General features: G+C 37.4%; 1 protein-coding gene across 2 annotated transcripts in view; it reads right to left on the bottom strand.

Moving 5' to 3' along the window:
- The window catches only part of pepd.L (peptidase D L homeolog), a 135,134-nt gene that overhangs the window by 59,442 nt on the left and 59,877 nt on the right, over positions 1 to 15,815 (bottom strand). For both annotated transcript variants that reach the window (XR_001935160.2, NM_001095944.1), the window contains 1 exon segment: positions 12,235 to 12,312. Coding sequence is in view for 1 of the 2 variants with exons in the window: in NM_001095944.1 (NP_001089413.1) it covers positions 12,235 to 12,312 (78 nt within the window). In the remaining variant the exon portion in view is untranslated.

Here is a 15,815-nt window from a genome sequence, read left to right as displayed (position 1 = left end):
GGCATGTCTGGAGATAATGGAGTGCGTATTGGACATTTCTACAGTGATTATACTGGCATGTATTGGGGTTAATATGCTGATTCTCGGTTTTCTGCAGTAATTATACCGGCATATCTGGGGTTAATCTATCCATTTTCTGTCGTAATTATAAAGGCACTTTTAGGGTTAATATGGCCATTATCTGTTTTACGCAATTATACTGTGGGGTCAGGGCTTTCTGTGGCTGCTGCACCAAGAAAACCCACCAAATGCCAGTCTGAGTGCTGTTAAAGGGGACCCGTCACCCAAAAAAATTATTCAGAATCCTATTTTATCACATTATTCAAGCAAAATGAACTTTAATTACACTATATAAATTATTTTAATCTTGTTTCCTTCAGTCTGGGAATTCATAATTATAACAAGCAGGCAGGAGCCATTTTGTGGACACAGTTATTAAGACAAGCCTTGTATCTTCTCAGAATCTTATTTGTGCATCAGAATGGGGGACCTGATGTCCATTCCCATGCACTGGCTACACAATTAACCGGTAAAGAGAACGGGGGAATGTGGGGAGAGCAGTGACATCTAGGAAGTGCTGAATGGAAAGTGAAAGTAATTGTCTGCCCTACCTCTATGTCATTGGCATAGAGGAGGGGCAGACAATATTTGATTGACAGTCGAGATTTTTAAATGAGCTTACAACAGCTATGAATGCTTTAATAAAAATTTAAATTGTATTTCATGTTTAATTTGAAAAGGACTTTTATTATACAGATCTTTGTGTCTGGGTGACAGGTCCACTTTAACCTCGCGTATTGTTTGGGGGACTCGATTTCCCGTCTGCCCCCTGCCACCCATCATTTAAGTGGGCACCCCATAAACCATGCCCACCAAATTTGGGTGGAGCACTGTGCGTACCACATTATCCCCAGCACCTCAGCAGTGTATCACTTCCCAAGTCTTTTATGTACTGGCTCCTTCCACTGAGAGAAAAAGGTGCTAAGAGAGGAATAGTTAAGATAAACTTGATTATTTCAGAAATGATGCAGAATATTTAATTGATTGTATTTAGAAAGTTTCTTATTTCAGTATGATGAAGCTTATATTAAATTTTCACGATAGTTTAAATTTAAACACAGTTGCACAATTATGCGAGTGACTTTGCCAATAAACGGATATCTTACAAACTTGGCATAACCTGCTGGTTATTGCATACAGACTTAGAGGCAGATTTATCAAAGGTCTAGGTGAATTTTCGAATTGAAAAAATTTGAATTTCGAGCTATGTACTTCAACTAGGGAATAGTTCAAATTCTATTCGAATTTGCAAAAATTTTTAACATTTTAATATCGAAATTTATCATTCACCATTTAAAACCTGCCGAATTGCTGTTCTAGCCTATGGGGGATCTCCTAGAACCTATTTGGAGTCAATTGGTGGACTTTGAAAAATCAAAGTTTTTTTTTAGGGAAAAACTTTGAATCGCATTTGATCGAATGCACTATTCCTTCGATTCGTACGATTCGAATTCTGGCGAATAGGACCTATTTGATCGAAAACTGACCTATTTGGGCAAAAAAAACTACTTCGACTTAATTTCGGTTGGTCTTTTTGAATTTGAATATCGAAGTTTTTTCAATTCGAAATCCAACCCTTGATAAATATGCCCCTTAGTCTTAGAAAAACAGATTGTTTATGATTGATTACTCTGCCCCCCGGGAAAATTTGGTTGGTAACCCTCAGAGCTTGCACTTAAGTGAAAAGTAGAGCAACGTATGCCCATCCGAACACCTTTGACATTTGCAAGTTATATTACAAGTTCCACCACAGTGAATTGCAAATTCTGTTTCTCTGTACAGTACTATGTTGAGCTACTTCTTCATACTGCCATCTTAGTAATATTCTCCCTTTTCTTTATGGCAGAGGCTACATATGTTGGAGTGAACATGCCTAATCAAAAACGAAGTTTAGCAGGTCTATAGTGTTTTGTGATTAACTGCTGTTTATTGCACTTGTGCTGAAAAAAAGCTTACAGACTATTTACCATTTTTTCACTCTCTGTTGAATAAACTTCTAAATTGCTTAGAATTATAGTCTCCTTTATTATTCAAAACCCCCTTTAAATACAGTTATTCATACTCGTCTTATTCACTGTTCCTTGCGAATAGAATAGTGTTCCAAATATTTGTTCCAAAAATTTGAATAATAGTTCTCATATCTGGACTTTATTGAACTGTCAGTAGGAATGGATAATGGTGCTCATACATCTTCACCTGTCCAGTTGTTGTTACAGTATTTAATATAAAATGAAGAACACTGAGGAATGTATAATGTTTTGTGATATATATTCTGCCACCGAGTAGAGATGCCGTCAGGATGATTCTGAAAAGTTTCAGTAGAGGGCTCTCATTCACTTTGTAAAATGGTTTAGAGTGCATTTTACAAGGAGGTCAGGCATAGACCTGTAGCTTGAGCATAACAACAGTTGCTCTCATATTGTATTATTTGTCTAGCTGAAGATTTGCCCACATTAAGGACATCTAAATAGCCTATACTTAGTCTGCTCTAGACTCTTGAAATATTGTTTTTTGACACATTAGAATTAGAAAAAGCCTTCGATCTTTTCCTGCTTCTTTCCCATTTTATTTGCCTACATTTTCCATGATATTGAAACGTTCATATAAACAGAAACAAAGTGCTTGTTTATAAAAGCTTTTTTTTTTTTCTGAAAAGCAGTGTTAGTTAATTGTAAACTTAAAGAGTTCATTTTGTAGGCTGAAAAAGGAACAGGCAGATAATGTTGTCTCCGGAACAAACGCAAGGGGTTGATTATTCTCAACATAGATTTTCCATGTGGAATAGAAAGAGGCTAATAATGACCAAATTAGGTACATTTTGCCCAATGCTTTTCCATCATGAATACCCTTAGTGCACAGAGACTGAAAAAACCAACCTTGTAGTCAGCAGTCTCTGGCCTAAAGTGCTAGTGTACCCAGCAGACATCTGTGTGATTGTGCTGTGGTTCTCCTTAAGGGCTAAAAAATACAAGGTTCTGTGTTGCCCACAGGAAATCTCCTCTACTAAGAATAACAAAAATGCCTATCAGTCTGGATCCAATAGAATCGCCACAAAAAAGGAATCCCTTCAATATTTTTTGCACAATTACCTGGGATCCCTGCATGTAAAGTGTACATGTGGTGATTATAATGGATCTGGAATTGAATGCATTTTTGGGTGCTTTGTCACCCCTGTGAAATCTTCTCTACCCTATTTGTCTTTGCCCTAAAATTAACTTTTAATAATTTTGTAGACAATATTGTAGAACTTTCTACGACAGTAAACAATCTGTTTTATTTTTTGGGATTAAACCTTTTGTTCTGTGCCAAATCATTTTAGAATGTATACTAGTATCTGATTGGTGGCTGCTGTACAGCTCCTTTCCCCCTCCCTTCTCTTGTTTGCAGCCCCGACTCGGACATGCGCAGTAAATCCTGACGCAAAGCAGGTGCATGCTCATCACTGTTCTTAAGGGTCAAGGTTATCTTTTATGCAAATTACACTGCACCTGTGGCGTCACCCAGTCTCACGATAGGTAAAACAGGAAAAAGAAATAGAGGAATCAAAATGGCAGCTGCAAAGATATGATTCGTAAAGGGGAAGTATCGCGAAATTGGAAACTTAATATAAGCTTCATCATACTGAAATAAGAAACTTTCTAATAAAATTAATTCAAAATTCTTTACCAATTCTGAAATAATCAAGTTTATCTTCACTATCCCTCTCTCAGCATCTGCTCCTCTTCGTCCTGTCTTCATTCAGGAGTCTGGAGTCAAATTTTCATTGAGGGTTAGATCCAATTGGGGGAATGTAATAAAAGCCAGTAACGGAAAAACCATTCACAATGCGAAAAGTTATGCCTTTGCGCGAACAAATTTTGCTTTGCGCAAATTTAACATAGCTGGAAACTGTTTAGTGGTCACTTCCAACGGTGGAAGAAAGTTTGCAAATGTTATAGTTTGCCCAATGCGCAGAAAATGTAATAAAACATCTTACTGAAAAAGTTATGTTTGCTCCAAAAGATTTCGACACCTTCAAGCACTTCTTTAAAGGGTGCAAGTAAAATTCACAATGCGTATTTAAAATTCGAAATGCAATAACAGTTTAAGGAAGAATATTGCATTGTGAGATGTGAATTTTTATTCTTATTGGTGCAAATAGTTTTCTCTTTACGACTTTTTATTACATTCCCCCTAATGTTTCCTTTCCTAGCAGATGAATTAGAGCTCACTCAAATAACTGATTCCAGTAAAAGAAAAATCTAAAAAAAAACAACGGACTTTGGCACAAATTCAGCATGTAGAGAGACAGGATTTCTGGTAATTTTACTAGAGTAAGTTCTAATACATCTTCTTCTCTCTATGAAGAGAGACAGATACTGAGAGAGGGATAGTGAAACGTAACTTGAATATTTTAGAAACAGTTCACAATTTTTAATTGATTATATTTAGACATTTTCTTATTTCAGCATGATGAAGCTTTTATCAAATTTAAATTTTTGCAATAGTTCCCCTTTAAGGTTGAAAGGCAGCCGGCTAATGGAGGATCTGAATAGGTATGTGTTATACTAAATTAGCGATTCAGTTGGGGCCCACATTAACTTTCCTGGACACTCCATGTCATACTTACCGGGATAGCCCCGCCCCAGTGCTCCCATCAGAAGGACCCTCCCCAAAGCTTTAAAAGCCCAACCCCACCCCCCAGTCCGGTGTCTTTTTTTCCTTCTGCTTCAGTTTTTTTTTTGCTCCTGTTAGAAGCAAGTTTTTCTTTTTAACCTTGGGGAAGCAGTAGGGCTGCTGTTAGCGTCCTAGGGACTCGGGTTGGTCCTGGTGATCTTTTACCCCTAAGCACATTACCTCAGGTGGAATCTTCAGTGTTTAAACATCTGGATCAGGTAGGCACAGTTTTTACTGTGGCTAATATCATTGCTTTCCTTGATCCATGTGCCCTCCAGCCTGATTACATCCAGGTCTGTGGCAAGTGCTATGTCCCCCCATCCGTATGCCTACCTGGGCATGTCTAAAAAGCGTCCAGCGGCATTGGGTTATATGGCTCATACACCCTTTATGATTTTTACGGATGGGAGAGGGAGGTGGCAGTTAGGTACGTTATTCTGATAACAAATATTTAGTTAGCGGCCTGAACCTTATGGCCTCCTTCTCTTTTTTCCCCCACATGGGGGTATTTTTTTCTTCTGGAGGAATTTAGGTGTCAGAGCCAGCTGCCTCCCTCAAAAGACTTTCCCAAGGTTGAGGTAATTGGCAGCTTCCAGGGTTAAATAAAAGAAAACCCTGAGGTCTTAAATCTACTGGCAGTTAAAGCTAAATTTAAGATGAGAATGCCACCTTGTTCCAGAGTCTCCTAACTCTTAAAAAAGTATGAGCCATGTTGGCCATTGGAAGAACTGTGCAGCTGCAATGCTGATATATACGTTCTATAAACAATGATAATGGAATGCAGTGATAATGCAATACTGTTTCTACGTGCTGAGAGCAGTTCTATGCAATGATGATCTGCAGGGTCTGAAAGCAGCATTAAGGCAAGACTTGTCTATATGTTATGTGAATGTTGCAAATACAATGTTAGCCTTCTTATTTCAGCACTGAGAATACTATGTTGATCTGCAGGTTCGGTTTACAGCAGCTGCAGGTAATTGGGTAATTAGTCTGGAGGTCAGTGTTCAGGTTCAGTTAATGAACAGGTAGATCCCCTCCCACCCCCTCCCTTAGCAGCTCAGATTGATTATCTGAAACATCAGGTAAGGTTCTGTGTTACAACTCTTCCTTTATAGTATAGGTTTGTGAACTAAATTAACATGTACTTCTTCTACTCTGCTTCTGATTTAGCTAGCTTAGAAGCTTAGACATTGCTGTATGGAAGGAAGTAAACTGTTTAGCCAGTATATATATGTGTTTATATATGTATGTATATGCGTGTGTATATGTGTGAGCATGTGGATACTGGCTAGCTGGGATGGGCAGCCAGAGAAAGGGGCCTCTTTACTCTTGGGCCGAGTGCTCTGTCTGCATGATGTAGGAATTCCTAGTCCTGGCACTACTGAATATTGCAACCAAACTGACTGTATATGTGGAAACATTTCAGTGATTCTAGAGCTGGCTTTAATAACCAAAATACAAATGCATATGTTATACATTTATGGGCCTGTCGCTGCATAAGGCAGTAACCAAACTGTCTGTATATGTGGAAACAAAATGTGTGTTATACATTTATGGGCCTATCACTGCATAAGGCAGTAACCAAACTGACTGTATATGTGGAAACATTTCAGTGATTCTAGAGCTGGCTTGAATAATCAAATACAAAGGCATATGTTCTACATTTATGGGTCTATCACTGCATTTTCTAGTAATCAAACTGACTGTATATGTGGAAACATTTCAGTGATTTTAGAACTGACTTTAATAACCAAATACAAATGCATATGTTATACATTTATGGGCCGGTCACTGCATAAGGCAGTAACCAAACTGACTGTATATGTGGAAACATTTCAGTGATTCTAGAGCTGGCTTGAATAACCAAATATAAATGCATATGTTATACATTTCTGTGTCTGTCACTGCATAAGGCAGTAACCAATCTGACTGTATATGTGAAACATTTCAGTGATTCTAGAGCTAGCTTGAATAACCAAATACAAATGCATATGTTATACATTTCTGGGCCTGTTGCTGCATTATGTGGTAACCAAACTGACTGTATATGTGGAAACTTTTTAGTGGTTCCAGAGCTGGTTTTAATAACCAAATATGAATGTACATGTTAGACATTTTTGGTATAGGCACTCTTTAATATTACACCAAACTGAATGTAGATGGGGTAACATCAGTGGTTCGGAGCTGGCTATAATAACCACATACTAATGCACATGTCATACATTAATTGGGCCAGCCACTGGTCACTACTATAACCTTACTGTATGTATATGCTTAAACATTTCAGTGGCTTTGGTGCTTACTAAGGTTATAACTAAAGTAAATGAACATGCTATACATCTCTCTGGTTTGGACACCAATCAATAGAACAACCAAACTGAAGGTAAATGTTAAACTGATGAGTAATGGGTGTGGTAAGGTTCTAGGCATTGCCGGAGGGTGCCTATATAACCTTCAGGTTTGTATGTAAGCATGGTAACACAAGTTAAGGCTCCAGTATCCCTGGGTCATGTCTGTTTCAAGTAACTTTGATTTAGGTTATAAGCATGGATTACTCTTGCAAATAAGCCAATAGGGTAACGTATGCTTGCTGATAACAGCAGCCAAGACTGACTTAAAGGCACTAGCCAAGTCAGATATAGGTATTATGAACTTAATTAAGTACGTCAGCTGTGTTGCAGATAAGTATTATACCCTTATTTACAGCAGTCCATAATGGCTTAGGGGACTGTGTCCCGGTAAGTATGCCACAATCGGTATATGGGTTACAGATACAGTAAAGGTGGTAACTGATGTAGACATGTATCTTGTCTAAATGGATTGGCTAAGGCCAATTCTGATTCATATAAATGCTATGTAATATATAGGATTATGCACCGTTACAAAGATGGTGTGAGAGTAGTGGCCAATTCTGGTTTAAAGGTATACGACTATATTGCATATGGGTGTTAAGCAATAGTCAAACAGCAGGTAGGTATTATACAATGGCTGTATTATAACATGAACTTGTAGACCACAACTTTTGAAGTCGACGTGGTCCATATATTTGCTTACATTCAACTATAGGCTGTTGGAATAGTTATCAGTCTTAAGGATCTCACTAATTAGAATCTAGGTTCTACGACTGGACTTATTCCTGCTAATTAAGAAAATAAGATAAATACGTATCCTGCTTCTGCGATAGGATTGGCCTGGGGCTAAATGGACGTAGACATGTATACAGTCATATATACATTTAACAAGGAATCTAATATCGCCACAGCTGGATATCAGGCAAGATAAGTGTTCTGTATATTCCAATGATAAATCAAGGTCTATTTATAAAACTGGTATGATATTCATCAGGATCTCTTTCTTGGTTACAGGGGTGCAACTTATCTGGTCTCAGTCTGGAAGACAGTGGGTGCATCAGTCAGTGCAAATGTTTGGTTAAATCACATACTGTATACTGTATTCACTAATGGCACAGGGTTTTAGAGCTTTGCAATGAGGTATTTTATAGTACAGACCTATTTAGTTTGTCTCCAATACAATAGGGGTCAGCTCTCGGACTATATATTCATGGGACATATTATATTAATGGTTACCATATAAAGCTGGCTGTAAAATTAGGTATTCTCCATCAATTCAGTTATAGCTAAAAGTTTTGATCCACTGGTTCGTTATAACAGGCTATTCTGTAATGTTAATCCATATGGTGGACAGGAAGCATGCAATCTTGGCATGCTGGGTTTTCTAAAGGTCTGTTACTCTGGGTTTAGCCTTTTACACCACCATAGACTGGCCTGGCTAGTTGAGGTAAGTATCATAGGGCTTAACATCAAGCTATAAAAAGGGTCTTATACACTTTATCCTTTTAGACCAAGGCTGCAGTATCAGCCTTAGGCAAGGTCCTGGTTATTGCATCTCTTGCCAACAGGCTTGGACATGCTAGTATGGTTAGTAGGGGAGTTCCATTGCAGAATAATAGGTAAATAATTATATCTCCATACCTAGATTAATTTTAATCTTGAACACTTAAGGATGGTACTGTCCATCTCCAGGGATTTGAGAATAACCAATCTCTAGCAGTATTGTTGGTTGTAATACTTCCTTGATTCATTCAAATTTCTTCCTACATGGTAAACTCATGGGAGCAGGCCATACAGATTGTTTATAGGCCCAATCTATGGGGTACAATAACTCCAGCTATGTACAGGTCACATCTGTGAAGGCTCGAGGACTGTATCATAGCAAGGTTATGCATATCTGCAGGCATTTCTTTTACCTGGTCTACTCCAGGGCACGCTGATCTTTAATACTATCCAGTCTTGTTTGGGGTTGGATCATGAGCTAAAGATAAAAAACAATTTCAACCTGTACAGACTGCAGAATGCTTCTAGATACCTCACAGGGCAGGTAAGGTATTCCCACATTGGCAGCACTCCTTCTCCATAAGTCATTCTACGGACCTCTCATTGAGAGGTGTATTGGTTATGGTCTAGAATAAATACAGGTTCCTTAGTATTAAAGAGACGGGGAACTACACTAGGTGATGCCATGTACCGGTAGTGTCATACAGAGTGGGGTCATGTAGAATACTAGTGATGGTATTTTTCCTTCCCCCTACTAAATCCTCTTTTGCAGGTACCATGCTTTTGAGCCATTTCCAAGAGTCCTCTTGTGGATGTTATGCGGTTGGAATAAACGTGCTGGTATGTAGTAGGAGTAAGACTATGTAGAAGTGTTACTCTGGGTTCCTATCCGCTTCTATTTAATTAAGAGAGAGTTCTCTCTTTTTAAATGTAATTGTCATGCTGGTTTCACACTCGGTATCATTACTTTGGTGTGGGTTCCTTTAAGGAGTACTATTTCCTTTATTCTCTTCCAGTCCATTTCCTCTGAAAATAGAGTTCACAGATTTCCACAAGGTGATTTTGGTCCACCTTTGGGGGTTTCATTCTTCTGAGTTTTATCTGGTATAGATTATACTTCCTTATGTGTAACAAATTCCCTCCCATTGGGATATTAGCTTGCTAAGTCCCGGTAAGTATGACATGGAGTGTCCAGGAAAAGGGAAGATTGTATCATACTTACCGTGATCTTCCTTTCCTGGACACTCCATGTCAGGTTTCCCATCCCTTTTTCGGTAGTTTCTAGAAGCTTATTACGAGACACCGGACTGGGGGGTGGGGTTGGGCTTTTAAAGCTTTGGGGAGGGTCCTTCTGATGGGAGCACTGGGGCGGGGCTATCTCGGTAAGTATGACATGGAGTGTCCAGGAAAGGAAGATCACGGTAAGTATGATACAATCTTCCCTTATCCACAGATGCTACTTGTAAAAAAAAAAAAAAAAAAATCTTTCTCCTTTAAGATGAGTTGTTACAACCTAGAAAATGAGCAGGAATTGGGCCTGCTCGCTCAAAAAGCATATATATATATATATATATATATATATATATATATATATATATATATATATATATATATATATATATATATATATATATATATATATATATAATTTATAGTGAATCAAACCATAAGATTGAGTAAGTATAACTCAGCAGATTTTGGGATAGTTATTTGAGTCCAATGTCCCTGATGTAGTTATATTGATGGGGAAACGTTCTATAGCAAACATGGGCATTATTGCCAGCAAACATCCTTAAAAATGGATAAACAGGCAGCTAAGACTTAGATTGAATAACAAACTGAGGGGCCCATTCACTAAGCCCGAGTGAAGGAATAGAGGAAAATAGAGGAAAAAAAATTTGATTTTCGAATGTTTTTTTTGGCTACTTCGACCATCGAATTAGCTACTTCGACTACGACTTCGAATCGAACGATTCGAACCAAAAATTAGTTTGAATAGTCAACCATTCGATAATCGTTCGCCACCTAAAACCTACCGAGGCCAATGTTAGCCTATGGGGAAGGTCCCCATAGGCTTTCCAGGGTTTTTCTGATCGAAGGATAATCCTTCGATCGATGGTTTAAAATCCTTCGATCGATGGATTAAAATCCTTCGAATCGTTCGATCGAACGATTATTCCTTTGATCGTTCGATCAAAGGAATTGCGCAAAATCCTTCGACTTCGATATTCGAAGTCGAAGGATTTTAAATCGGCAGTCCAATATCGAGGGTTAATTAACCCTCGATATTCGACCCATGATACATCTGCCCCTTAGTTTTGGTGAAAGAGATACAAAGTTCTTGTTGATCTTTTAGAATCCCTTTGGACAGCATTTTGGGTTAATACCTTCTTAAGCTAAAAATATTGCTTAGGTCAGCATTCGGGGTTAAATCTCTCTTCAGCAGTTGATTATAAAGTACACCTTCATTTTTGGATGAGTAGCTTTACCTCAGACTCCTGAAAGAGGGCCAGGATTTTGGATCATCGCTTGATTATCGGGAACCTGAGGGTCATGCACCAAAGTTTGCGGAGCTCCCCGATTATGCTGAATTGATGCTGAACTGGCTATTGCAATTACCATCATACGAAGCTAAGTAAATGTTTTAAATTTCTACCTTTACTTGTGTGTGTGGAAGTTATTGCTCACAAGCAGTATATCAAAAGGCTTAATCATTGATCCTTTATATTTATATTCATATTTTTATTGATATTAATTAATACAATTATTAATAGTGACAAAGGTTCACCCTTTTATTACAAAAGAGAATATACTGTGTGCCAACATCCTCAATGTCTACTTCATACCTAATTTATGAACTCCCCCTTTCAAAGTAGCCGTGACTGTAGCTGCGACAAAACTTCACAAGTGACAAGTTGCAAGAAATTGACCATATACAACATTTCTTAGGGATCTTAAAAACTGATGAATTAAGGATTATAAATGTGTACACTGTAACCGATATATTTGTAATTTTCTGTTTATATTGATATCCACATATTTATTTATAGCAGATATTTATCCTTTCCCTATACAGTACACTTTTCGGGATTGTTGGGAACAAGTCAATTTGTAAGAGAGGCCTTAATTCCTTAATTAAAACATTAACCAAATTTGGATGAATTAAGCGCTTTGATAGACTCCAATCTATCCTATGAGAAATTAGTGCTGGCAAATATACATATACTGTACATTCACAAACTAAACAAAAAACACTTCACCAACTATGGCAGGACTGGAAAATAAAGCAATCAATTTAACTACTTTGCAGTAGTTAAAGCAATGTCAAAATATCACAATTTACCTTGTACTTAGACAACTAAAAAAAACATCTGACGCATATATAAATAAATTGCCTTGGCAACACTATAGAGCTGATTTACTAAAGTTTATACTCAAGAACCCTAAAGGATATCCAGCAGATGGAATTTTTCTCAGTTAGTAAACACTTTCCTGACAGTTAGGAATGGCTTTTTTAATTAATTCACACATATACAGAGCAAATCAGTTCCCCCAAATTGTTAATCCCCAATACAAGCTAATGTGGGGATAACAATTCAGACAAGATATTGATGCTTGGAGGACATTGTTTCCATTATGCATAATGTCAGCACCAGAAACTTACCACATGTCTCCATCCATCACAGTCTTATCATTAGGAGCTCCCGCATGGCCATAATGCAAAACTGAAGAATTGTCACCACTGGTAAAAATAAATACAAAAGAAAAACATCATAAAATAATTCCATTCATTTTCTTTATAACTATAACTCGCCATACAATTTCTAAATGCTAAAAAGTGCCATCCAATACAATGTGCAATATTTTGTTTGGGAAGAATATTCTCCTTGAGGGCTATGTTAGATGGATGACCTTCTCAGTGTGCTTAACTGACATGGGGACATTATGTAAAAGATACTAATCTGTCTTTTGGTACAAGCCACTTCATTGTCAGATAAACAGACAGTGCTATTCCAGAGATATTTGGTTGTTAATGAGAAAACATTGTGGCTCATTTACTAACAAAGGACAGATTTTCCCCGGAGCAGTACTTGTAGCAACCAATAAACTACAACATTTTCATCATTCATTTATCATTTTCCTGCAGGTAGAATAATGAACATAAATATTTTAATAGTTTGCTATGGTATGTTCCATGGGGCAAGTTCTAGTGTCTGTACATAAGCTCCGTGTCCACAATCAGCAGTACTAGTGGAAACCACTGCTAATGGCTAGCTAAACACTCAACAGAGCTCTAATGTTTCATTTTAACTATGTTATTAAATAACCCTGCAGAAAATTTCAACTGCAAACAGCCAGAAACTCTAAAACCATGAGCAAAGTCTAACAATGAGTTAGAAGTGAGTTAGTGTTGATATTAAAGGGATACTGCTGTTAGAATAAAATATGTTAACTACAGTAATACCAAAAACCAATGTCTAAATTTGTGAAAATGTAAAAGAGTTATCTGTGCTTGGACTTTATATCATCCAGATAAAACTGTTTTGTCTGTTGCACCTTATATTCCTAGCAACCATACTTAACACAGGGAAAGGACAATAACCACTTTACACTTGTTAGGTTAATGCCCTTTACATTACTTATTATGCTGATTTTGATTATGAAATGCCTTGTCGGAGAAATGTACCTCATGTCTTGCCTAAAGAGATGCGGCAGAAAACTGCTTAACTGTGAGAATGTGAGAGAAACAACTGTCAGCTTATGTCACTTAGGGAGAGGAGTATGATAATCTTCAAAATGAAGACGAGTCCCGACAGGCTGACAATGAATCAATATGTATATAGAAGGGGAAATTGCATATTTATAAAGCTTTGCAACTGATCTATGGTGATACATACATGCATTTAAATCATAATAAATGTCAGAGGAAAAATCAAGATAAAGAACTGGAGCAATGGCATGTTGAGGAAAGAAACAGCTATAATTGAAACTCTTCTTCCACTTCATAAATTCCTTTTGATGATGATCCTTAATTTACCTATTCGGCTTTCATTATGATCGCAGGTCACCGCTGCTCTGCTACATCAGAGGAGAGGCCCTTAAAAGTAATTCACAGTTCCAACTCGTAATATAAAGTTAAAGTACTTTCTACAAGGCTTTCGCTACACATGGTTACAGATCATATGCCATCTCCGTGGATGCGAAGTAACCAGGCTCAAAAACTCTGCAACTATAGGAAAGACTGACATTCAGCCTTAACATGGTGGCCTAAGTAAATTCAAGTTTTTTTGGGGGATAGTTATATGCACAAGAAGAAGACTTTATCAACTACTTAGCTCCATTTTGAAACCCCATATAGATGGGATGGTGTGAGGAACATTAAAACTAAAGGTTTTACTCAAATAGGATGTGATATCAGTTTTCATGATTAAAGTTTAATAGAAATACCAGTGTCTATAATTAAAGAGGTTAGTGATGAGCATTCCTTATCAATGGGGCACCAAACTGAGGCTGACTAGAGGTAGGACTTTTAATATGTACACCTGGAGTATAGAATACAATATAAATATCATAGGCATTGGGAGTATTCCACACTTTGAAAGATGGAGAACATGGTTTGAATAAACTGTGACTAGTCTTTGCTTCTTGTATTATGCTGCCTAACCCTTAAGCATATAGATCATAAAATCTATGGTGCCAGCTTATGACACTGGCTCTTGAATACAACTGTGCCAGCTCTGTGGATTGTACATTTCCTTTTTTTTTATCGATCGTGCCACACGTTGAGCAGAACTTGTGGAGTGGCAAGATCAAAGAGCCGTTGCAAGGAAAGGGTTTACAACAGGTAACTAGCAGAATTCAGTAGAAGTAGTTTCCTTCTGTCTGTGATAAAACAAAGGTTGTGTTGCACTCAAGGGCACATTATTTCAACAGTATTTAGTGCAGTGCCTCACAGTATTTGCCTAAGAGATTCTCTCATGGAATAACATTTGTATCATTATATGTATGCTATATAACAATTTTGTTTCCAGGAAAGGTGGCAGCTTAATTAATCAATTTATATATCTTAATATTATTGTTGTGGCCTACCAGTTACCACCATCTTGGGACTTTGGGACCACAGCTATATTTGCTTCCTTATAAGCAAATAGGTGTTATAAATAAAGTGCCTTTGGTGACATTATGTTATATATTTTCATTTGAGAACAGCATTAAAGTGCAATTTTGTGTTAAAGCAGAATTAATTAAACTTCTTGTGAAGAGCTACTATATTTCTTCAAGATTTTTATTTATGGGATTCTATTCGCAGAGCTTTTCTTACTGATATGAGACCTAGGAATGGCTGACAGGCTTTTTCTGAAGTATTTTGACGTTTACAGAGCTGAACATGTAACCATTGTGACAGTTTAGGGAAAAATATAATCTATTTTTCTTTTTCATTTCTGTTCTGCAGAGATTGAAAAACAAAGGGCACAAATGCACCCCTGGAGAACAGCAAAAGTGCAAACCATTAAACCGTGTGATTTATACCAGTTTCCCTAGTGTACCTTGACGGTCTAGAAGGACAGAATAAACATGGCAGTACACCAAGCCCATGGATAGGTTACAGATCACAGGTTGTCCATATTTGTATAAAAATGAAGTCCTTAATGGAAAAGAAACAATCAAGTCCAATGCAAACTGAGCAGAAAAAATACTGCTTTTGGTGCACCTGAAAAAGAAATGTCATAGCGGGTACTGAGAAAGGTTTAAATATGTCTTTTAAAAGTTGATGTAATAGTGGTAAGTAATACATATGCTAATCTCCAGATAAATCAAATACTTGGATGAAGCCCACTTGCATATTTCAAATGTAACAACGATCAAACTCAAAGAAAGGCTGTTCATCGAAGAAAAAAAAAAAAAGCACATTGGTAATTTGCATACCCATTAATAGACCCTAATTAGGTAGGACAGGTCAAGTTTGTGAACCCAAAAGGGGTGGAAACTTTCCAACTAAAGAGCGCTACAGAATAAGAGCTCTTTAGTTTAAATCAATTTTAAAGGGGACATATATTGTGTAAAAACAAGAATATGCCAGTGCATTAATACTTTTTTAAATATAGAAGGAATGTGCAGATAAAAGATGTGTTTCTTGATGATTAATTGAAAAATGTCTTTACTAGTCCTGCCCATGTATTCCAGTTCCTGCTGCCTGCGTCCCCAGGCTGTGCAGGAAAGCCAGCAGCACTCAACACAGTGCAC

Source organism: Xenopus laevis, chromosome 4L (genome assembly GCF_017654675.1).
Source record: "Xenopus laevis strain J_2021 chromosome 4L, Xenopus_laevis_v10.1, whole genome shotgun sequence".
NCBI classification, from domain to species: Eukaryota; Metazoa; Chordata; class Amphibia; order Anura; family Pipidae; genus Xenopus; species Xenopus laevis.
This window is presented reverse-complemented; position numbering and strand designations above follow the sequence as displayed.